The following is a 26,675-nucleotide window of genomic DNA, read 5'->3' on the forward strand; positions in this document are numbered from 1 at the left end:
ATTGGAAGAACTGTTGCTGAAGTTAAGACTCCAATACTCTGGCCACCTAGTGTGAAGAGCTAACTCACTGGAAAAGACCCTGATACTAAGAAAGATTGAGGGCAAAAGGGAAAGAGGGTGGCAGAGGATGAGATGGTTAGATAGCATCACCAACTCAATGGACATGAATCTAAGCAAACTTAGGGAGACAGTCAAGGACAGGGAAACCTGGCATGCTGCAGTCTGTGGGGTTGCAAAGATCAGACATGACTTAGAAACTGAACAGCAACAACAATAATTCAGGAATCCACAAAGATTAAAAAAAAAAAAAAAAAAACCAAACATTTCTAAACTTTAAAATCAAATTCCACATAGAGCCAAGATTTACTTATGAGTATTCACTGGGGCCCATACCTCTGGGTGCCACTTAAAAGTGGTGAGAGATTTAAGAGTGGGAATAAAAACTCCTGAAATCATCCCAGAAAGACATGATGGGACCTTTTACTGGGGCAGTATCTAGGAAAATGGGCTTCCCCAGTGGCTCAGTGGTAAAGAATCTGCCTGCAAATGCAGGAAACCCAGGTTCAATCCCTAGGTCAAGAAGAGACCCTGGAGAAGGGCATGCCAACCCCTTCCAGCATTCTTGCCTGGAGAATCCCATGGACAGATGAGCCTTTTGGGCTACAGTCTACAGGGTCACAAAGAGTCAGATACAACTCAAGCGACTTCACACACAACTAGGGAAGTAGAGAGAAGTGAAAAGATACCCAAATTTAATTAAACATAGAACCTACAGTATTTGATGATGGGTGGGTTGCAGATCATAAAATCACAGGGAGGGAACAGGAATAGAGCAAGATCAGAAGATTCAAAAATCTCAAGAAATCATGGTACTCCTCAAAGAGGATCCCCAGAAATGCAGCATCTATAGAACAGCACAGAGGGTTGGAGACTCTATTTGAGAAGATCAAATACCCAACCTTCAAAAACAGGAAGAAGTACTTGAAAATGCAACCTGAGTGAGCACAAAGAACACACTGAAGCAACAGTGTTCATGAGAAGACATCAGTCCAAAGACATCACGTCAGGTGTGAGCAGGCACAGCAGCAGAACCTCTGGCTGTGCTGGTCCAATCATCCTGTCAAGTGCCACGATTCCATGGGCCCCTCAAACTTCAGTTTGGCCACTTGAATTTTCCCACAGTAGAAGATTTTATTGTTTTCAGCTTGAGGTAGGCCTTAGAATCTAAAACAAGAATCCTAGGGGGAAAGGCATAGAAGGGATGAGAGACACAGGCAGTTCTGTTACCTTCACGTCTGGTCTTTGCCTCTGAACTTCCTCCAGAGAATTTAAGCCAGAAGTATTTCCTAGTCTTATATTACCCCATTCATCCACCATTCCTTTTTATCTGAAATCTACTCCCCACTCCCTACCCCACGCTGTCCTGAGTAAGTAAAAAGATGATGTCTTCAGCCCTTTGGCAGATTCAGACATGGGGCCCACTATGAACCGGTCTCAAGCCTAGCTCTCTGGCCAAAACACAGAACCCTCAACTTCGTGAAGAACAAGAATTCCAGGACTCCAAATGGAGGCTGACACTGTAGACTTCAGATTTTAGCACTAGGCTCTGAATTACAGAACAGTTTATCAATTGAGACTTCTGACTGATCCCTTAAAGACACTGTGAAAATAGTGCCTATGTTTAGGATATTCTTTCCTGTTTTTATGTACAATGGTAGTTTGCTAACTTTCCAGGTGTATGGTTGTCTGTCAAATAAATATATCCCCAAATATTAAGCTTTCTCCTTGTGATTGACATTTGGGTTGTCTCTTGTTCTTGTTTAGTCACTAAGTCATGTCTGACTCTTTGAGACCCCATGGACTCTAGCCCACCAGGCTCCAATATTCATAGAATTTCCCATGCAAGAATACCAGGGTAGGTTCCATCTCCTTGTCCAGAGATGTACCCAAATCAGGGATCCAACCTGTGACTTCTGCACTGCAGGGGAATTTTAGTGACTGTAATTACAGACTTAGGATTCCAAAGAAAACTGGCTTTGCTGTTGTTTAGTCGCTAAGTTGTATCTGATTCTTTGTGACCCCATGCACTGTAGTCCACCAGGGTCCACTTTTCATGGAATTTTCCAGGCAAAAATAATTTATTATAAACAGTGTTGCAATAAACATTATTTGACACATTAAAAAATATAGTGTAACAAGTGAAGAGTATTTCAACCTACCATGCTACTTTGCTCATAGACAGCTAAAGATTTTTAATTTCATTTATTTTTGGCTGCACTGTGTCTTTGTTGCTGCATGCAGGCTTTCTCTAGCTGTGGTGCAAGAGCTTCTCATTGTGGTGGCTTCTCTTATTGGAGAGCACAGGATCTAGAGTACACGGGCTCAGTAGTTGCGGCGCACAGGTTTAGCTGCCCTGAGGCATGAGGAATCTTCCCAGACCAGGGATCAAACCCACGTCCCTGCATTGGCAGGCAGATTCTTAGCCACTGAACCACTAGGGAAGACTGCCAGCTAAAGATTTTATTTTCAACATACTCATTAAGGGAAAGGGAATGGCTTCCCACTCCAGTATTCTTGTCAGGAGAATTCCAGGACAGAGGAGCCTGGTGGGCTATACATCCATGGGGTTGAGAGCAAAACCACTCTTTGGGCTTCCCAAGAGGCTCAGATGGTAAAGAATCCACCTGTAGTGCAGGAGACCTGGGTTTGATCTCTGGGTCAGGAAGCTCCCTGGGAGAAAGCAATGGGTACCCATTCCAGTATTCTTGCCTGGAGAATCCCATGGATAGAGGAGACTGGCAGGCTACAGTCCATGGGGTGGCAAAGAGTTGGAGACAACTGAGCGACTAAGCACATACTCATAAAATGACCACGAGTGTGACCAACATTTTCTTATATATGGCTACATAAATATAAAATTTGACATTATTTAGAGTAAGAGAATGTTTGCCTTCTGCTCATATTAGTAAAATTAATAAATTAAATATGTTAATTTTAATTAATATTCCATTCAGACACATGAACAATATAATATTATCAGCTAAATTAAAACAGCTTCAGCGAAAATACATACAAGAAAATTCACTCCAGGGCTACTTGTAACAGAAAAAACTGACAGTAAAATAACTGGTTACGTCTATAATGGCACATCCATGCAGAAGTGTGTTATGCAACTACTAACAGGAATTTGGAAGATCGGCAAGTACTCCTGTGGCAAAATCTCCTGGTGTGGGAAAAAAGCAGGCGGTGTTAGCATGTACATACAGTACGTACAGTATGCCATGCCTATCTCAGGAGAGGAAGAGGATACATTCACATTTTATATGCCTGGCAGATACCTGGAGGCTTTCAACAGAAAGTGTAAATAAGTCATCTCAAGGGAGTGGAACTAGAGGACTAGCAAAAAAGAAGAAATGCTCACTGTATATGTTTAACATTATTTCCCTTTTATTTCACGCATTTTGTACCACATATGTGTATGTCTCCCTGTCACAAACAATAAAAAGTTTACTTTCTGAGTCAATTAGTGTAATGTAGAAGGAGACCTATAAGGAAATGTACATATTTGTATAAGAACATTTGACAAGGACTTCTAGTGTTACTGAGCCAGACAGAGCCTAAGTTTTGGTTGCTATTGCTGTTGGCTAATTCAGCATTGTCATTAAGAGTCAGAACACTACCTTTATCTTACAGAGAAAAGAGTCACTGCCAAGCCTTCATCATTTTTAATAATGTGGAAAAAATTTCTACAAAGCTCTATTACAAACATTTTTACATGTATTCTATAATATTCTAAATCAAACCATTATTTTTTCTTCTTTTTCTTCATTTTTTTTAAATTGGAGGTAATTGCTTTATACACAGCATATTAAAAAGCAGAGACATTACTTTGCCAACAAAGATCCATTTAGTCAAGGCTATGATTTTTCCAGTAGTCATGTATGGATATGAGAGTTGGACTATAAAGAAAGCTGAGTGCCAAAGAATTGAGGCTTTTGAACTGTGGTGATGGAGAAGACTCTTGAGAGTTCCTTGAACTTCAAGAAGATCCAACCAGTCCATCCTAAAAGAAATCAGTTTGAGTAAACTCTGGGAGTTGGTGATGGACAGGGAGGCCTGGAATGCTGCAGTCCATGGGGTCGCAAAGAGTCAGACACAACTGAGCGACTGAACTGAACTGCTTCGCAATATTGTGATGGTTTCTGCCATTCATCAATATGAATCAGCCATTGGTATACATATGTCCCCTCCCACTAGAACCTTCCTCCCACCCCATTCCAACCTTCCAGGTTATGACAGAGCACCACACTGAGCTCCCTGCATGTCATACAGCAAATATGCACTGGCTAATTCTACAGATGGTAGGTATATGTTTCAATGTGACATTCATTCGTTCTGACCTTTCCATACTCCACTGTGTCCACAAATCTGTTCTCTGTGTTTATGTCTTTACTGCTGCCCTGCAAAAATTAGTACTATTTTTTAGATTCCACATATGTGTGTTAATATACAATATTTGTTCTTTATTTTCTGATTTACTTCACTCTAGAGTGAAAAGTTGGCTTAAAGCTCAACATTCAGAAAACGAAGATCATGGCATCTGGTCCCATCACTTCATGGGAAATAGATGGAGAAACAGTGGAAACAGTGTCAGACTTTATTTTTGGGGGCTCCAAAATCACTGCTGATGGTGACTGCAGCCATGAAATTAAAAGACGCTTACTCCTTGGAAGGAAAGTTATGACCAACCTAGATAGCATATTCAAAAGCAGAGACATTACTTTGCCAACAAAGGTCTGTCTAGTCAAGGCTATGGTTTTTCCAGTGGTCATGCATGGATGTGAGAGTTGGACTGTGAAGAAAGCTGAGCACCGAAGAATTGATGCTTTTGAAGTGTGGTGTTGGAGAAGACTCTTGAGAGTTCCTTGGACTGTAAGGAGATCCAACCAGTCCATTCTAAAGGAGATCAGTCCCGAATGTTCTTTGGAAGGACTGATATTAAAGCTCAAACTCCAATACTTTGGACACCTCATGCGAAGAGTTGACTCATTGGAAAAGACTCTGATGCTGGGAGGGATTGTGGGCAAGAGGAGAAGGGGAGGACAGAGGATGAGATGGCTGGATGGCATCACCGACTCGATGGACATGAGTTTGGGTGAACTCCAGGAGTTGATGATGGACAGGTAGGCCTGGCATGCTGCAATGCATGGGGTCGCAAAGAGTTGGACACGACTGAGCGACTGAACTGAACTGAACTGATATAACACACTAGAGGTTCATTTACCTCATTGGAACTGATTAAAATTTGTTTTTTTACGGCTGAATAATATTCCACTGTATATATGCACCACAACGTCTTTATCCTTTCATCTGCCAATGGACATCTAGATTGCTTCCATGTCCTGGCTATTGTAAATAGTGTTGCAATGAACACCAGCGTACACGTGTCTTTCAGAATTGTGGTTTTCTCAGGGTACTGCTGTCCATGGGGTCACAAAGAGTCGGACACGACTGAGTAACTGAACTGAACTGAACAGGGTATATGCCCAGTAGTGGGACTGCCACATCACATTGCTAGTTTTTTTAAGAAATCTCCATACTGCTCTCTATAGTGGTTATATCAATTTACATTCCCATCAACTGTACAAGAGGATTTCCGCCCCCTGCCACACACCATTTTCTCCACATTCACACCAGCATTTATTGTTTAGATTTTTTGATGATGGAGAATCTGACCAGAGGTGACACCTCATTGTAGTTTTGATTTGTTTTTCTCTAATAATAAGCAATTTTGAGCATTTTTTCATGTGTTTATTAACCACCTGCATAGCTTCTTTGGAGAAATGTCTGTTGACATCTTCTGCCCATTTTTTGATTAGGTTGTTTGTTTTTCTAATGTTGAGCTGTATGAGCTGCTTTTATATTTTGGCCATTAATCCTCTCTCAGTTGCTTCATTTGCAATTAATTTCTCCCATTCTGAGAGTTGTCTTTTCATCTTCCTTACAGTTTCCTTTGCTGAAACCACTGTCTTTTTAATAAGCAAGCTCAGAATCAGATAAAAGAGATACAGACTGTACCATAAAATACCAGAAAATAAATCAGTTTAAACAATAACTGATAATAATTAAAATACATAGAAAAGTTTCTCTTCAGTATTATAATTCTTTATAGTGACATATGTGTTCTAGATTTACAGCTATGTTTTTAGATTAAGTGTAATGAGATCAGCACTGTGTCAATGGGACCATGCAGTTAAAATGAGGTATCATGATTCACCTACTGGAAGCTACTCATATCACAGACACTATAATCAGAAAAAAATTAGAAATAAACGTGGAGCTCAAACTCTGGAAGAACATTTAGATATCATCTAGTCCTTCAATTTATAGATTAAGTAAGTGAGTTTCAGAGAAGTTACACAGTTAGCTAAACGTAAAAAACCAGACTCCTCATTCAGTGTCAGAGATAATGGATTCTAAACCACATTACAAACCTAATCTTCAAGGTCCTAATAAATATCACTATTATATTCTTATTATATGCATTAATGAAGACAAAAGTTGTACAAATTACTGAAAATCCACATAAGGCCTAATATATGTACAGGAATAATTCATACCTCTATAGAAGCTAATCATTTTAGTCCTCATTAATTAAGTTGACTTCAGAAAAAATAAAGGTGAGTTAAAAGTCTAGGGAGGTAAGAAAAAAATACAAGAGCAAAAAGAAGCTAACTGGCAACCTTCCATTCAAACACCCAGTGTAACAATATTACAAAATTACTACACTACAATTGAAATCCAGTCGATGTCCTGGCAAAAAATATCCAATTTGGATATAAAGTAGAAGCAATGGAAAGTTCTCAAACATCACCAATACTGCCTATTATAATACAGTAGGTGAACATGTAATAAGTCATCTTCAAATTTTACCTCAAAGATAGATCAGACCAATAAATTCAGTTAATATTTACTATCCCTGTGTGTAAACCACAGATTAATCTGAAAGAAAATATCACAACTTTTTATCAAACAAAAAATGTGTGGACTCAGGTTCTGAGTTCTTATAGATGCGTAACACAGATTCTACTGGAAAAACAGGGTTAGCAAGGAGAGTAATGGGATATTAATAAAAGAACCGATTTGTTGTCCTAGGTTTTCCTGGCCAGGAGAATGGAGAATGGAAAAACTGAACCATGAAATCAAAAAGGCATCTGTCTTCCAGGTTTCTTTCTGCCAATGTCTTGAGAAAAATGTTTGAACTTTCCTGTTGGCTTTGTATGCAAATAGCTCCAGATGCAAAGTGAACCACATCTAAGTTATTCGGTTCAACATCTGCTGGTCCAACTCCCATTATTCCTTCTAAAGAGTCAGCTTATGAAAGACAGTTTAGTTGCTTCCTATATACACTGTTTTGAAGGAGCTAATTTGGATTAAAGTATCTATCTGGACCATGTGCTTTTACCTTTGATGGTCAATGCATTCTAATGTGGTCTGTGTAGCACTGCAAGGAACTTGGAAACATATTGGAAAGAAAAGTATTCAAGGTTTTGCCTTGGACCTCACCTTCTAGGCAATTTGCATTTATACGGTTAAGAGTAAAAAAGTGCAGTCATTTGCCTCTGAAACAGCACCACCCACATTGAATACAACGGCATCGTGATGATACTTTCTGACCTAATATACTTTTCATGCAACCTCTATCATAGATTTGAAGCTAAAGTTATTTATAAAAGCACTTGCCAGTACTAACATTACATTTCACAGAACATCTCGTCCTTTGAGATGACTCGTTTCATATGGTATCACTGAAAGTGGCATAAGCTGGTCCATGGCACATGGCACTTTGTGTCAGATATACACTATATTTTCAAACGTGATAAATGAGTATATTAGTGAATGAATGAACAAACAAGTTAAATAATTTAAATAAACATCATGGATTCTGTAACTTTGAGTCTGCTGAATTCAGAAAGCATCATCAAAAATATACAAAAGCCAAACTAAGACTAACAGTCTAATGTTTTTAGAGTTCGCAAGGTCAAGTAAAGATAAAATCCTTCCTTCAAAAGAGTATGGTAGGAAAGGTAATCTGCAATGAAGGTAAAAGTGGAGTATATGTCTACACGTGTGTGTGTGTGTGTGTGTGTGTGTGTGTGTATACATTTGCATTTGTATAAAGGAACACAAACATATATATATCAAAAGCTAGACATTCATTTCGAAGATAGACATTCATTTCAAAAAGTTACTTTACTAAAAAGCAGAGTATTACCAGTCTTCTAAAAACTTACAAAAGACAGTTAATTGCTCAAAAATGATTTTGAAAAAATAGATTCCTCAGCCAAAAATTTGTTTTTCTAAAAAGTATAGTTCTTAAAAGAAGCCAATTCAAAAACTTACTGATATCATATGATATGCAAAATCTGGAATGACTTTTCTTTGGGAAAACATTAGAAAAATAATATTTTTAAAAGGAGGTAAAAGCACTGGATACTATTATTATTGCTTCTATACTCCTACTATCTTGAACTAAAATTTAGCCTAACTGATGCTGTCCTCTACTGTTACCTGCCAACACACTGTAGGACCAGGGGAGAAAATTAGAATAGAAAAATACCTAAATAGCTGTTCACTTTCTGAGAATCTGTGGCTACTCTTGTTAATCATTATCCCCAGGTTATTTGTCTAAATGGGGAATGACCAGGAAAGTTAGCCGAGCTCCAGACGAAACAACTTGTTAACCATCCTTGAATAATTATCTAAGATTTCCAGGTGTTTTTTTCTAGATTACTATAATTTTTAAGGAAAACTTAAGTTTGCCTTCCTTTAACTTGCAATTGACAGGCGATTTAAATAGTCTCAAAGAATTAAAATAATCAAAAAGAGTTACTTGAAAGTAAATCTGCTCTACTCATTATCAAGAAACAATTACCAAGCACTGTTCATTAGCAAGGCACAATGCTATACTAGGTAATTAGGATTCAAAAAAACTTAAAACATAGTCCCTGCCCTCCAAGGCTTAGACTAAAGTAGACATGCAGAGATGAATGTCATATTGAAAAACTGGTATTTTTAAAAGTATTAGTACACCAATGTCCAAGGCAGCATTATTTACAATAGCCAAAGGAAGCAATTAAGTGTCCATGGACAAATGAACACATAAACAAAATGTAGTCGGTACATACACTGGAATATTATTTAGGCTTAGAAAGGCAGGAAATTCTGATGCATGCTACTGCATGGATGAAACTTGAGAATGTATCATGCTAAAGTAACATAAACTGGTCACAAAAAGGAAAATACTAGATGATTCTATTTATATGAGATATCCAGAGTAGTCAAATCCATAGAGATAGAAAGTAGAATGGGAGTTGACAGAGGCTGAGGGGAGGGGAAATTGGGTAGTTATTGTTTAATGGCTAAAGAGTTTCAGTTTTACAAATGAAAAAGTTCTAGAGATAGTTGCACAACAATATAAATATAACTAAAAATACTGAATTGGACACAAAACTGATTAATATGGTGGAGAAAGGGATAAATTGGGAAATTGGGATTGATATATATGTACTACTATATATAAAATAGGTGAGTAATAAGAACCTACTGTATACCATAGGAAACTCTATTCATTACTCTGCAATGATTTATATGGGAACAGAATCTAAAAAAGAGTGGATATATCAATATGTATATGTATAATTGATCTGCTTTGCTGTACGGCAGAAACTAACACAACACTGTAGATCAAATATATTCCAATAAATCATTAATTCAGTTCAGTTCAGCCACTCAGTCGTGTCTGACTCTTTGCGACCCCATGGACTGCAGCATGCCAGGCCTCCCTGTCCATCACCAACTCCTGGAGTTTACTCGAACTCACGTCCATTGAGTCGGTGATGCCATCCAACCATCTCATCCTCTGTCATCCCCTTCTCCTCCTGCCTTCAATCTTTCCCAGCATCAGAGTCTTTTCAAATGAGTCAGTTCTTTTTTAAAATTGTGGTTAAATACATATAATGAAAAATATTCCATTTTTATTATTTATAAATTTTAAAAGGCACAGGTATATGACAAGGGCCAAGGAAATGAGACAGAAAAAACATGATACAGTAGCTCAGACCAAGAAGCAATTATGAGAAATGGAACAAATTCAGTGAGAACTGTACTTTTTTTTTACAAGAAAAATAAGAAGTAAGCAGACAGGGGATGAGGGCAGGTATGACAACCAGAAGCAATGGCAAACAGTAGCAGACATCATCTAGAAACATAATGTAGAGCACAGTTTGATTCATAGGCTTCAAACAACAGCCAGGGAGACAAGCTAGAGTGTAAGGCTATGAAGGAGAGAGGAAAATGCTTGAGGCAATTCTTCTCACTGAATAGCAGTATAACACTAGTCGTTCGGTCATGTCTGACTTTTTGTGACCCCATGGACTGTAGCCCACCAGGCTCTTCTGTCCATGGGATTCTCTAGGCATACTGGAGTGGGTTGCCATTTCCTCCTCCAGGGGACCTTTGCAACTGTACATAAATGAGACTTCATTAATGTGCATTAGAGGATACCCCAGGTTAACCTGTTACAGAAAACTCTCTTGAGTCTTTAAATTTTACACCAATTCTCACTGAATAACTTTTACTGAAATGAGGCAATATTCATCACAGTTTTACTAAAAGTAAAGGCAAGAAGAAAAAAGGAAATTCATAATTTCATATTCATTCACATCCTACATTCTCCAACTCCTATGATTAAGGAAGTGCATAGAACTGCTGCTGCTGCTGCTAAGTCACTTCAGTCGTGTCTGACTCTGTGCGACCCCATAGATGGCAGCCCACCAGGCTCCCCTGTCCCTGGGATTCTCCAGGCAAGAACACTGGAGAGGGTTGCCATTTCCTTTTCCAATGCATGAAAGTGAAAAGTGAAAGTGAAGCCGCTCAGTGGTGTCTGACCCTCAGCGACCCCATGGACTGCAGTCTTCCAGGCTCCTCTGTCCATGGGATTTTCCAGGCAAGAGTACTGGAGTGGGGTGCCATTGCCTTCTTCAGTGCATAGAGATATATCACTAATTAGCTGCCTCAGCATAAGGAGGGATGGGCCTAGAGATAATAATCTGTGTGAAGAAGCAACATGTGCATTTCATTTACTCTGCAATTTTTAAATTTTATTATCAGCACTGCACATAATCCAGTATTTTAAAAGATCCCACTAAGTAAATGATGCTAATATTACAGAAAAATGCATGTCCCTAGGTACCTCCTTTGATTGACAGTATTGAAGGCTAAAACAGATAGTCTCAGAGGCAAATTATCCCAGTTGCTATAAGGAAATCATCCTCTAACTGACCGCCAGCCCTATAGCAGACTAATCACTAGGCACACTAGGCCAACTCACTCACTATTTACAAAACCATTTGAAATGTTCTATGTCTGATATTTGTGTTGCACTATTCCATACTCTCCTTATTTCTCAAGTCTCTTTTTTTCCTCCTGTTCCCTAACTATGGGCATCTAAATTTCTCTACTTAACTCCATTCTTTCTATATGCGGCTTCCCACTCTGATCTCCTACAACTTCAACTGTCATATCAGCGGGAAAACTCCCAAATCAAGACCTCCAGTCCATCTTTATCCTGAACTCTAGGTACTTTAAATAAACATGTCTAAGACAAATTAATTAAGGCCTCGTACTGTCCCAAACCAACTCTTTTAAATTCTCTATTTCTTTCATGGTAATACTATCCTTTTTAGAACCAAGTCTTGTAACCTTAAAAATCAACTCTGACTCCTCCTTCACCCAAACATGCAATCAGTCAGACAGACAGTCCTGCTGATGCTTTTCTCAAAAGACAGAGTTCCTGACAATATGCTGAAACAAGAACCTGAAAGTCTAGATTTCATGCCTAAAAATATTTATCTGTATCAGACTCCAAAACTTTCATAAGCTATCATTTCATTATCTGAACAATGGGAAGAATGCAGCTGCCCTACCTAATTCACAATAAACAAATACATAATGGCATGCTGAAAATCCTCAACCATTATGTAAATATATTATCTAGTCTTCCTACCCCCCTCCTGCTCTCACCCTAGTCAAGGCATTTATTCAGTTACTTATTCATTCATTCACTCATTTTTTTCTTTAATTATAGGACCAAGTACAATCCAGGTACTATGTTCAGCATTTAAAACATAACAACAGAACAAACAGATGTAGCCTTACATAACTTACAGTCTAACATGAAAGTCAGAAAACAGGTACATGTAGATGGGAGAAGGTTCTCTGGGAAAACTTCCCAGAAAAAGAAAGAATAAAGTAAGAAACAATACATAAAACATACATGAGTCTATATGGCAAGGATGTGGGGGAGAGCAGCAGTAGGAAAAAGATGAGCAATTTGAGGCAAAGGAAACAATACTTATACCCCTCAAACAAGAATGAGCATCCCAACAGTGCCATTCTCTTTTCCACATTTACACCTTTATTCCATGCATTTTTCTCCCTTCAAAATCTGTCTCCATTCTTATCTCTGCCTATTGAGATTAAATTCATCCTTCAAAGCCCAGATAGACGATATATAACCAGTTTCAAGGACCATACTTGACTCATTTGAGGCATGAAGTAACATTTGCTAAAGGAATGGACAACAAAATCATCATTCTTCCCAAATCACAAATCTGCTTCATGTTACATATATACACATGCTTGCCTTGTCTTTCCTTGAAGTAAAGGACATGTCTGCATAGTGTCTCATGCATAAAAGGTACTCAGAAATATTTGTAAAATGAATAATTCTAATAATCTGAGACAGACCTGTTAAAGAATATTTTCATCTTTGACTCCTGACTTTACAATAATTTGGCAGAAAAAAAGAAAACACAAAATAATATTTAGACATGAATTATATTAATACTGAACATTAGGTCTTCCACAAAATACTTCTCAATAATGGAATTTATTTTTGTATTTCATTTCTTAGATGGCTTAATTCTTAATATTTTTGAATGATTTTCCTATAGAAATACTTCTAAATTTAAATACTGTGGGGGATGACAAATAATCTTTAGAATATTAAGAAGTCTATAATTAATGAACACTCTAAAAAAATTACTTGGCATCTCACCTTTCTAAAACTAAAACAAATTTGGAAATTCAAATTGCACTTTAATTTCATTTTAATGCTGATGGTATCATTTTTGGAATCATGCCTCAAGCCACCATTTCAGAATTTGTTATGCAATTCACAATTAGTTATGCAAAAAACTAGGTTAAATTTGGGTCATTCCATTTATCAGATCAAAGAAGGCAAAGTGCAAAGGTAGAAAGGTGCTTTCAAAAGAAAGACAAAAGTACTGAATAAGAAAAACATTCGAAGTTACTCTATACTACCTGCAGGAAAAGCAGCCCAAGGAATGGCAGGAGATGTAGTTTGGGTTTCCCCATTTCCACCATCAAAAATCTCTGCTGCCTGTAAAACGAAGGCAAAATTATTTTAGAAAATCTGAAAAGTAGAAATGTTATTTAAGCAATTAAGCCTCCCAATTCTACAAGCGTAATTCTCTGTAATACACTGCTGCTGCTGCTGCTGCTGCTGCTGAGTCGCTTCAGTAGTGTCCGACTCTGTGCGACCCCATAGAGGGCAGCCCACCAGGGATTCTCCAGGCAAGAACACTGGAGTGGGTCGCCATTGCCTTCTCTGCTGTAATACACTACACATTTTCAAATTTCCTCTGAATACTAAATTGTTTTTCAGTCTTCAGTGCTACCACCTCCAACCACTAGTCACTGCCCCCAGTGCTTGTGCTCTGTCCTTGAGTAAAATTTTCCTTCTTACTCAGATATACTTCCTGTCAATGAAATTTTATTTTACATATCCTCACAGTTTCATTTCTGAACCTGCAATATTTACCAATGTATATAAGAAAAATACATTATTTTTCTTCAAAAATAGACACTAAATCTTGTTATTTAATTATCACAAGATCAAAAAGAGATTAAAGAAACAAGATTTACCCATAGCTTTAATAATATGCCAGGCTTCCCTTGTGGCTCAGCTGGTAAAGAATTCGCCTGCAATGCGGGAGACCTGGGTTGGATCTCTGGGTTGGGAAGATCCCCTGGAGAAGGGAAAGGCTACCCACTCCAGTATTCTGGCCTGGAGAATTCCCTGTATAGTCCATGGGGTCACAAAGAGTCAGACACGACTGAGCATCTTTCACTTTCACTTTAATAATATACCAGCTGGACTTACCAGCATTCAACATTTAGAAAATTCCTAAACCTGACATTTAAATTAAACCCTCATTTTAAATAGTTTTAAACTATGAGACAGCCAATTACTGAATTTTGAGTTTGTGGGTAAGAGTGCAGAGTTTTCTCTCTCTTAAGTGTTCAGGTCACAGGAAAATTGCTATTGGAAAAAAAGGGCCAGAATTTCAACTTGGATTCTGCATTGAGTTGTCAGCCAAAAAGACAGTCAATTGGGCAATTGACAAGTCAATTGAGGGAATCTGCCACAGGAGTTAAGTGATGTTGAAGTGAGAGAAGCTACTCTCTACAAACTATGAAAACTGTGCTAAGTCACTTCAGTCATGTCCGACTCTGTGATCCAATGGACTGTAGCCTGCTAGGCTCCTCTGTCCGTGGGATTCTCCAGGCAAAACTACTAGAGTGAGTTGCCATGCCCTTCTCAAGGCAATCTTTCCAACCCAGGGATCGAACCCACTTTTCTTAGTCTTCTGCCATGGCAGGTGGATTATTTACCAATACTGCCCCCACTCCCGAGGCCAAGGGCAGTGGCCGGGAGGACCAACTCCACATCCAAGGAGCCATGGCTGCGCGGGCACAGGAGGGCCTAGAGGAGCTATCCCAAGTTGAAGGTCAGGAAGGGTGGCGGTGAGGAGATACCCCTCGTCCAAGGTAAGGAGCAATGGCTGCACTTTGCTGGAGCAGCCGTGAAGAGATACCCCGTGCCCAAGATAAGAGAAACCCGAGTAAGATGGTAGGTGTTGCAAGAGGGCATCAGAGGGAAAACACACTGAAACCATACTCACAGAAAACTAGTCAATCTAATCACACTAGGACCACAGCCTTGTCTAACTCAATGAAACTAAGCCATGCCCGTGGGGCAACCCAAGACGGACAGGTCATGGTAGAGAGATCTGACAGAATGTGGTCCACTAGAGAAGGGAATGGCAAACCACTTCAGTATTCTTGCCTTGAGAACCCCATGAACAGTATGAAAAGGCAAAATGATAGGATACTGAAAGAGGAACTCCCCACGTCAGTAGGTGCCCAATATGCTCCTGGAGATCAGTGGAGAAATAACTCCAGAAAGAATGAAGGGATGGAGCCAAAGCAAAAACAATACCCAGCTGTGGATGTTGACTGGTGATAGAAGCAAGGTCCGATGCTGTAAAGAGCAATACTGCACAGGAACTTGGAATGTCAGGTCCATGAATCAAGGCAAATTGGAAGTGGTCAAACAAGAGATGGCAAGAGTGAATGTCGACATTCTAGGAATCAGCGAACTGAAATGGACTGGAATGGGTGAATTTAACTCAGATGACCATTATATCTACTACTGAGGGCAGGAATCCCTCAGAAGAAATGGAGTGGCCGTCATGGTCAACAGGAGTCTGAAATGCAGTATTTGGATGCAATCTCAAAAACGACAGAATGATCTGTGTTCATTTCCAAGTCAAACCATTCAATATCACAGTAATCCAAGTCTATGCCCCAACCAGTAACGCTGAAGAAGCTGAAGTTGAACGGTTCTACGAAGACCTACAAGACCTTTTAGAACTAACACCCAAAAAAGATGTCCTTTTCATTATAGGGGACTGGAATGCAAAAGTAGGAAGTCAAGAAACACCTGGAGTAACAGGCAAATTTGGCCTTGGAATACGGAATGAAGCAGGGCAAAGACTAATAGAGTTTTGCCAAGAAAATTCACTGGTCATAACAAATACCCTCTTCCAACAACACAAGAGAAGACTCCTGGACATCACCAGATGGTCAACACCGAAATCAGATTGATTATATTCTTTGCAGCCAAAGATGGAGAAGCTCTATACAGTCAGCAAAAACAAGACCAGGAGCTGACTGTGGCTCAGACCATGAACTCCTTATTGCCAAATTCAGACTTAAACTGAAGAAAGTAGGGAAAACCACTAGACCATTCAAGTATGACCTAAATCAAATCCCTTATGATTATACAGTGGAAATGAGAAATAGATTTAAGGGCCTAGATCTGATAGATAGAGTGCCTGATGAACTATGGACTGAGGTTCGTGATATTATACAGGAGACAGGGATCAAGACCATCGTCATGGAAAAGAAATGCAAAAAAGCAAAATGGCTGTCTGGGGAGGCCTTACAAATAGCTGTGAAAAGAAGAGAAGTGAAAAGCAAAGGAGAAAAGGAAAGATATAAACATCTGAATGCAGAGTTCCAAAGAATAGCAAGAAGAGATAAGAAAGCCTTCTTCAGCGATCAATGCAAAGAAATAGAGGAAAACAACAGAATGGGAAAGACTAGGGATCTCTTCAAGAAAATCAGAGATTCCAAAGGAACATTTCATACAAAGATGGGCTCGATAAAGGACAGAAACGGTATGGACCTAACAGAAGCAGAAGATATTAAGAAGAGATGGCAAGAATACACAGAAGAACTGTACAAAAAAGATCTTCACGACCCAGATAATCACGATGGTGTGATCACTGACCTAGAGACAGACATCCTGGAATGTGAAGTCAAGTAGGCCTTAGAAAGCATCACTATGAACAAAGCTAGTGGAGGTGATGGAATTCCAGTTGAGCTATTCCAAATCCTGAAAGATGATGCTGTCAAGTGCTGCACTCAATATGCCAGCAAATTTGGAAAACTCAGCAGTGGCCACAGGACTGGAAAAGGTCCGTTTTCATTCCAATCCCAAAGAAAAGCAATGCCAAAGAATGCTCAAACTACCGCACAATTGCACTCATCTCACATGCTAGTAAAGTAATGCTCAAAATTCTCCAAGCCAGGCTTCAGCAATATGTGAACCGTGAACTTCCTGATGTTCAACCTGGTTTTAGAAAAGGCAGAGGAACCAGAGATCTAATTGCCAACATCCGCTGGATCATGGAAAAAGCAAGAGAATTTCAGAAAAGCATCTATTTCTGCTTTACTGACTATGCCAAAGCCTTTGACTGTGTGGATCACAATAAACTGTGGAAAATTCTGAAAGAGATGGGAATACCAAACTACCTGATCTGCCTCTTGAGAAATTTGTATGCAGGTCAGGAAGCAACAGTTAGAACTGGACATGGAACAACAGACTGGTTCCAAATAGGAAAAGGAGTTCATCAAGGCTGTATATTGTCACCCTGCTTATTTAACTTATATGCAGAGTACATCATGAGAAACGCTGGACTGGAAGAAACACAAGCTGGAATCAAGACTGCCGGGAGAAATATCAATAACCTCAGATATGCAGATGACACCACCCTTATGGCAGAAAGTGAAGAGGAACTCAAAGCCTCTTGATGAAAGTGATGAAAGTGAAAGTGGAGAGTGAAAAAGTTGGCTTAAAGCTCAACATTCAGAAAACAAAGATGATGGCATCCGGTCCCATCACTTCATGGCAAATAGATGGGGAAACAGTGGAAACAGTGTCAGACTTTATTTGTCTGGGCTCCAAAATCACTGTAGATGGTGACTGCAGCCATGAAATTAAAAGACACTTACTCCTTGGAAGGAAAGTTATGACCAACCTAGATAGCATATTGAAAAGCAGAGACATTACTTTGCCAACAAAGGTTCATCTAGTCAAGGCTATGGTTTTTCCTGTGGTCATGTACAGCTGTGAGAGTTGGACTGTGAAGAAGGCTGAGCACCGAAGAATTGATGCTTCTGAACTGTGGTGTTGGAGAAGATTCTTGACAGTCCCTTGGACTGCAAGGAGATCCAACCAGTCCATTCTGAAGGAGATCAGCCCTGGGATTTCTTTGGAAGGACTGATGCTAAAGCTGAAACTCCAGTACTTTGGCCACCTCATGCGAAGAGTTGACTCATTGGAAAAGACTCTGATGCTGGGAGGGATTGGGGGCAAGAAGAGAAGGGAACAACAGAGGATAAGATGGCTATATGGCATCACTGACTAGATGGACGTGAGTCTGAGTGAACTCCAGGAGTTGGTGATGGACAGGAAGGCCTGGCATGCTGCGATTCATGGGGTCTCAAAGAGTCGCACACAACTGAGGGACTGATCTGATCTGATCTGATCTGACCACCTGGGAAGCCCCACAAGTCATGAGGGAAGGCCAAAAAAATAAAATAAAAATACTGCATATTCCTTAACCTAGACATTCCATTTCTAAGAATTCATCCTAAACATATAATTGTAAAATTTTACCCAAAAGGATGTATACCAAAAGGTTACTTAGACAATCACTGGATACAATCTAAACATTTACCAGAAACCTGATTAAATAAATCATCTTTTACTCGTATATGGGAATTCTCTAGAATCATTAAAAATGTTTTAGAAAAAAAAAATCTTAATAACATCTAAAACATGTTCACATAAAAAATACAGATAGTACTTGTCTATAAAAAACTATGTATTTATCTAGAAAAAAGGTAAGAAAGACAAAAAACAAATTAAAACAAGGTTTTCGAGTGGCAATTTTTATGCATTTGGCTATTAGTCCTTTTTCAAATTTTCTGCACTAAAAATACTTCTAAAATCACAATACAATTATTTTTTAACTGTATTAAAAATCATTTCAGAATATTCCATCAATGCTTAATTCACTGACATTGATAACTGTACTGTTGTTAAGCAAAAGAATATCCTTATTCTTAGGAAATATTAACACACACTAAAGTATCTAGGAGTAAAGAAACATAATGTATTTAACTGATCTTCAAATGTCTCCTCCCAGAAAGGTTTCTATACCCAAGGATAGAAACCTTTCATATTTCTACAACAGAATGTAGAAAGAATCCCAGCAACCATAATTCAATTGGAATGGTTGGTTAGCATTGTACCTGTGTAACATTCAAAGGAATAGATCCATTGAATATACACTGAAGTATAACTGTTACTCTACAGAATACTATCTACTCTTAGTTCTCTGATAAAATAAATCAAGAAACATAATAAGATTCAGTCACCCAACAACCCAAAATACTAAAGCAAATGCAGAAAGCATATCAATGTGCTAAACAAAAAGTTTTAGATGAAATGCAGAAAATAGATAAATTCATATTCTGATTATTTCCATATTAACAGAGAGCAACAGGAGAGCAACTGATCCTAACCTAAAATAAACTCATACCATTCTTTCATGACATTCAGAACACTGAATATATACTAATGTCTCATTTCTCCTATTGTAATGTCATCAATTACAGTCACTATCTTTAACAATCTCCTTTTCACAAGTTCCAAACTAGATAAAAGTCTTTCTTAAAAAAAAAATCACAGAGCTCACTTGATGGTAGTTCCAGGACTTGAGCTCAGGCATCTTGACTCCTAATCCAGAGATTTTCCTGCAAGACTATACTGGCTCCATAAAAATAACTGGGTTACAAAATATTTCAATAAAATGAACACACACTGAAAAGGATTAGGGAAAAGACAGGGCTTCTTCAGTTAACAATTTCCTTACAAAGCATCCAACTAAAACCTGAGAGAATAATCTAACAACACAAACACACTAATTAGCTCTGTAAGCCACCAAAAGGTGATGTACTTAATACATTAAATCAACTCATTACAGGTATAAACATGAAAATATGTCACAGATCTTCAACACTCATCCCTCATCTCACAAGTATTTCCTAATAGACATGTATCCCAACAGAACCATCTGCTGACAATTTCTCAAATCTCTTCTTTAGTGCTTCCACCAGTAGCACTTAATTACCTCAATTTAAAACATTCCTATGGGTATGATCAAGTGTTCAATAATAATAAATCAATTTTAACTTTCAGAGGGAATATATTTTAATTTTTCTGTATTTCATTTTTTTATTCCAGAGTTACATTCAAAATGATCAAGAAAGGATCATGAACATCAATGATTAATAAAACATTTAAAACAATTAATTACGTAAGTAAAATAAGGTAAATAGCACATACCTCAAAACCACCAAAATCATCATCATCCATTCTTTAAGTGCACCTGAAAAACAAAAGACATTGAAACAGGCCACACACAGTCATTCATGTCAGAACACTTCTCTCTCTTAAGGGTATATACATTTTGATTTGGTTTTTTGATCTGTAAATTAGAACTATTTCATTTGGGTTAAGAAAATGATTTAACTAAATGCATATGCATTTTTAACACAAAAAGACTGAGATTTTTTGGACAAAATTAGCCATTCTGGCAATATTAACAATTTCTGTGACTTTTTCAGCAACCATGTATTTTGCCATTTTGTGTTGAGACGCCAGGAGTGGAAAAATATTCTTTTACATTTTAATTTGCTTTTCCCAAATTGGCACTAGGGCTCAATTCAATAATGCTTCCTGCTTTTTGCATCTATTCCTCAGTTGTCTGGCAACATCAGCACAAACTCCAGCTAAGAACAGGACTGTGGTGAATTTTTGGAAATCTGTCCCACACCACAAAGGTTCTTCCCCTGGTTTCATGGCCGAGGTTGATTTAGATTTGCAAAATTGATCAGCATTTTTGAGCTGTGGCCACAACTTCTGGAGCATTTTGATATGTGTATTTTTAGCTGAAACTGCTTTGCACTTTTGGAAAAATGTGGAGCAAGTTACTAGGCTGATCAAGATAAATCAAGTCATGTATTCATGGAGACCAGGGAAGAGAAAAACACAAGCAAATATCCAGAATACCTCTCTTCTTTACCCTTAAAATATGTAAGCGAGACAAGCAGTGGGATAATGCATGCTTTATTTTGTCCTAAATGCATACTATAAAAATAAAAGGGTAAAACTATGAGTGCCTGGAGCTTTAAAAAAAAGAAAAAGGAAATGCTTTCATCGAACAAACCATGAAAGATCTAAAAAATCTAGAAAGGTAAAACAAGTAATGAGTGATATATATAAAACAAAACTAAATTTACAATGAATTGTGAATTGGTGGACAGAAGTCACACTCTGGTCAATAACTGGTTTTCCTTTTCTATCTTTCAAAAGTGGACACATTCAAATATTAATTACAGCTTTCTTGACTCAATAATACAAGATGGACTTCATTACAGAAAATCTCCAACTTCTAAAAAAAGAACAAAAACAGCTAAGCAAATTAAACTGTATATACTAAGCAATAAGTCTAAAGGTATTTTCTAAGGCATTTTGCTCTGACTGATAAAGCAGTTGTCATGCTTTACCTTGTCACCAAAATTTCTACTGTGTGTGCGCGTGCTCAGTCATGTTCAACTCTTTGCAACCCCAGGGACCACAGCCTGCCAGGCTCCACTGTCCATGGGATTAATTAACACTAATGCCTTGAAAACTAAAACTCAAAAATAGTCAAAGAAAAGTAAACAGTAAAAAGCAATCTCAGGATTGTTTTATTTTAATAGACAAAATTTATTTTCACAGAAACTCAGTAGGCAATGACACTATAAGAAATATATAGATAGAAATATTCAATACATTATAAAAATAGACAACACTAAATTAACCAGAATATAATACCAGTATTGTCACCATTACCCACAATTTAACAATCTAATGAAAAATTTTCAAAAGATGTACTTCTCCAAAAATCAAAACGAAGCAAATCATCCACATACACTTAAAAAATATGAACCAGACTTTCAGAAACTTTTGATGGTGGTTAGTTTGAAATGGAATTCACATTAATTCTGATGCAAGCGAGTAGAAATCTGTATGTGATTACATTTTTCATGAAGAAATTATGAAAGAAGAGTGATATGGATACTGAGAATTAACCAAGTCAAATTATAAACACCAAGTTTGTCTTTTCCATGTGTCCCACGAATCTCAGGAGACAATTAAAAGCTATTTTTAGCATCTGCAAACACTGTACCCAAATAATTTGGTTTCAAAAGAATGGAATTTTTAGGGTAATGCATCTATGTGTTTTCATATGACACAGACCAATAAGTTATTTGTTAAGATACCAGAAAATCTGAAAACAAATACCCATGCCTAAGAATCATTCCAGCTTGTTTGCCTGTGTTAATCAACCAAATACCATCAGCTTCCTAAGTACTATTTAGCTCTACAAAAGAAGATGTTAGTGACCACAGATGCTTTCCATACCCCAGCAACTATTACATATTAAAATGCAGATAAGTTATCCAGCATTTTCAAAGAAATATTAATATATTTTAAACAGGCAAACGTGTCCTGAGTTTCTTAAAATACAGTACTAGGGAAATAAAGATTATTTTAAAGTAATAGCCTTTCTCTGAATAATTTAGTTCAGATTCTGAAATAGTCTGTATCCTTCTGAACATTTTAAAGAACAGAAGGAAGCAAAATTAACAGCACTGATTTGTCAAAATCAACTTTACAAAATACAAAAACTAAAAATTAGTTTTTAAAGGAAATATTACAAGTGTGGGCTTCTTTATGTATTTAGTTAGTTCAATATATTTAGAACACTGCTTCATCTACGGTGCATTTATTAACCTTTTAGCAGACTTCCAGCACTTAACATTATCTGCCTGAAGTACATATAAAATTAAGCAACACCAAATAGTTCTGTAATAAAAGTTATAGAATCATGAGCCTGGCCAAAAAATTGGCATATCCATGCAGTTCATTCTTTGGTGTCATGGCAAGTGGAGAGATGAACACTTTGTTATGATTAGTTATCTATGTTGAAAGATTCCATAAAATCCAGCTTTAACAATTCGGACATGACTTAGTGACTGAACAACAACAATTCTCAGACTTCTTTATTTCAGAATTTAATCTCTTTTGTTGCATTACTATATTAATTCTCTCCTAAATTACCCTCAGTATTTAATATATTGCTGATATTTCACAAGAAAAACATATACACAACACTTAGAAAAGAAAAATGGTTAGTCGCTCAGTCATGTGCGATTCTTTGTGACCCCCATGGACTCTAACCCATCAGGCTCCTCTATCCATGCACAACCTTTAATGTAACATTTTTACTGAGCAACTCTACAGAAGGGATCACTCAAGGTCCTCAAGAAGTTACAGTCTGCTGTAGAGCAGAGGGTAGTGTGCAAGAAGAGCATGCAAATACAAAAAACACAAAATATAAAAGGGTCTTACAAAAGAAGAAGAACATGCAAGGTGGGAAAAAATTTTCAGAAGTTGGAGCATCATGAAATCCTTCAGGTAAAAGGAGACATCTGAAATTTATTTCAAGAGACTTAGAGAATTTAAAATGGCACATTAAGAACATAGATTATACTCAAGTCTTTTCTTAAAATCTTTTCCTAAAAGATAGCAAGCAAGGATTGGATTGTTTGCTTCCATATAAACAAAGGTCAAAGAGTAGGTAAAAAGAAAAAAAACTGCAAAAAAAAAAAAAAACAAACAGAATGCAAATACAAGGAAGATGAATCTTACACTATCAGTATGGAAAATGAGAATCAATCACATTTATATCAGGGAAACCACAAAAAGCTCAGGAATGGGCAGTGCTGAAAGACGAGTAAAGATGAGACTCAACGTAAGAATCACAGATATATCCCAAGATCCCCTCCCAGAATCAGCACAACTGGGCAATTAATAATTCCTCATCACAGAAGAAGACTGAAGGTTTAATCCTTGGACAGCGTAAAAGCAAGAATCTCTAGACTGGAAGATCAGAGACAGGTGACTAAATCAAAATTGTATTAAATTTTAAGACCCATTCTCCCATCTTCTTTCACCACTCAGGAACGAAACTGCCAATTGCAGGTCTTCAACTTCTAAACAGTAGATTATAAGATTCTTCTCTGATCTAATCTAATCACTCCCTGACAAAGGACCTCACCAGACATTCCACAAAGATACAGCTCACTCAGGTAACACTACTTTGACAACCCTACCCATATACGGGTCAAGAAGCAACAGTTAGAACCCTGTATGGAACAAGTGATTGGTTCAAGACCAAGAAAGGAGTTTCAAAGGGCTGTCGGCTGTCATGCTGTTCGTTTAACCTACATGCTGAGCACATCATAAGAAATGCCAGGCTGGATGAATTACAAGCTGGAATCAAGATAAGTGGGAGAAACATCAACAACCTCAGATATGCAGATGATACCACTCTAATGGCAGAAAGCTAAGAGGACTAAAGAGCCTCTTGATGCGGGTGAAGGAGGAAAGTGAAAGAGACAGCTTAAGACTAAATATTGGGGGAAAAAAAAAAAAAACTAAGATCATGGCATCTGGTCCCATAACTTCATGGCAAATAGAAGGAGAAAAGGTGGAAGTAGTGACAGATTTCCTCTTCTTGGGCTCCAAAATCACTGCAGATAGTGACTGCAGCCATCCATGAAATCAGAAAAGGACTACTTCTTGGCAGAATAGCGATGACAAACCTAGACAGTGTGTTGAAAAGCAGAGACACTACTCTGCCGACAAAGGTCTATATATTCAAGGCTATAGTCTTCACAGTGGTCCCATAGGGTTTTGAGAGTGAAAAGTGAAAGTCACTCAGTTGTGTACAACTCTTTGCAACCCCATGTACTGTAGACTGCCAGGCTCCTCTGTCCATGGAATTCTCCAGGAAGAACACTGGAGTGGGTAGCTGTTCCTTTCTCCAGGGGATCTTTCTAACCCAGGGATAGGACCCAGTCCTCCCACACTGCGGGTGGCTTCCTCACTATCTGAGCCACCAGGGAAGCCCATGGTTGTGAAAGTTGGACCATAAAGAAGGCAGAAAGCCAAAGAATTGATGTCTTCAAAATTTGGTGCTGGAGAAGACTCCTTAAAGTCCCTTGGACAGCAAGGAGATCAAACCAGTCAATCTTGAGCAAGATCAACCATGAATATTCACTGGAAAGACTGATACTAACGCTGAAGTTCCAGTGTTTTGGTCATCTGATGTGAAAAGATGACTCATTGGAAAAGTCCCTGATGCTGGGAAAGACCGAAGACAGAAGGAGAAGGCATCAAGAGGATGAAATGGCTGGACAGTATCATCGATGCAATGAACATGAACTTTGGGCAAACTCCAGGAGATGGTGAGGGACAGGGAGGCCTGGTGCACTGCAGTCCATGGGGTCACAAAGAGTCGAACATGACTGGGCTACTGAACAGCAACCCACATACATGTAATTCCCAATTTGCTCCTTATTTCATTAAGAGACAAAATAAGTATAACAGTTAAAAGAAGGGAATATGGATTTTGGCTGCCTGGATTCAGATTCTAGCTCTGCCACTTAACAAACTGTGTAAAACTGGGCAACTTATTTATCATTTTATGACTCAGTTTTCTCATCTGTCAAATAGGAATAATAATAATGGTACCTAATTCCTAAAGTCCTTGTGAGGATTAAATAAGTTAAAAAAGACGAAGCACTTAGAACAATGTCTGACACAATTTAATCATTACATAAGCATAAGCTAACATTATTAGTGTCTCAATCATATCTGAACAGATAGCCAAGGACAATCACAGGTATGTAGAAATGAAATTATGGTTGCCGGGTGGTGGGGGAGGGATAATTTGGTTGCCTTTGAGAAGGCCATGTACACACTGCAATATTTAAAATAGATAAACAATAAGGACCTATTGTATAGCACATGGAACTCTGCTCCATGTTATGTGCCAACCTGGATGGAAGAGGGGAGTGGGGAAGAACGGATACATGTATATATATGGCTGAGTCCATTTACTGTTTACTTGAAACTACCACAACATTGCTAATCAGCTACACCCTAATAAAAATAAAAAGTTTAAAATATGGGGGAAAAAATAAGAATATTCAAATGACAAAAAAAGAAAATAGCTAATATGAAAAGAGCAGAGGTCAATTACTAATAGCTCCAGAAAGAATGAAGTGACAGGACCAAAGCAGAAATGATGCTCACTTGTGGATGTGTCAGGTGTGAAAGTAAAGTTCGATGCTGTAAAGAACAATACTGCATAGGAACCTGGAATGTTACGTCCATGAATCAAGATAAAGTGGACATGGTCAAGCAGGAGATGACAAGAGTGAACATTAACATCTTAGGAATCAGTGAACTAAAATGGACGGGAATGGGTGAAGTTAATTCAGAATACTATTATATCTACTATTGTGGGCAAGAATCCCTTAGGGGGGAAAAAAAATGGAGTAGACTTCATAGTCAACAGATGAGTCTGAAATGCAATATCTGAGTAAAATCTCAAAAAATGACAGAATGATCTCGGATCATTTCCAAGGCAAACTATTCAACATCACAGTAACCCAAGTCTATGCCCCAACCACTGATGCCAAAGAAGCTGATGTTGAACGGTTCTATGAAGACCTACAAGACCTTCTAAAACTAACACCAAAAAGAGATATTTGTTTCATCACAGGGGATTGGAATGCAAAAGGAGGAAACAAGAGATACCTAGAGTAACAGGCAAGTTTGGCCTTAAAGCACAAAATGAGGCAGGGCAAAGGCTTACAGAGTTTTGTCAGGAGAACACATTTGGTCATTGGTTATAGGAAACACCCTTTTCCAAGAACACAAGAGATGACTCCACACATGGGCATCACCAAATGGTCAATATCAAAATCAGATC

At 38.1% G+C, this 26,675-nt stretch overlaps 1 protein-coding gene across 14 annotated transcripts in view; it reads right to left on the reverse strand.

The window, feature by feature from the left end:
- The window catches only part of CCDC91 (coiled-coil domain containing 91), a 394,283-nt gene that overhangs the window by 286,207 nt on the left and 81,401 nt on the right, over positions 1-26,675 (reverse strand). For all 14 annotated transcript variants that reach the window (XM_024991854.2, NM_001193032.1, XM_059886497.1 and 11 more), the window contains exons 2-3: positions 20,129-20,171; positions 13,387-13,465 (exon numbers count right to left, since the gene is read on the reverse strand). In XM_024991854.2, coding sequence (XP_024847622.1) covers positions 13,387-13,465; positions 20,129-20,158 — 109 coding nt within the window. In that variant the 5' untranslated portion in view covers positions 20,159-20,171. The remainder of the gene's footprint in view (positions 1-13,386; positions 13,466-20,128; positions 20,172-26,675) is intronic.

Source organism: Bos taurus, chromosome 5 (genome assembly GCF_002263795.3).
Source record: "Bos taurus isolate L1 Dominette 01449 registration number 42190680 breed Hereford chromosome 5, ARS-UCD2.0, whole genome shotgun sequence".
In the NCBI taxonomy this organism is placed as follows: domain Eukaryota; kingdom Metazoa; phylum Chordata; class Mammalia; order Artiodactyla; family Bovidae; genus Bos; species Bos taurus.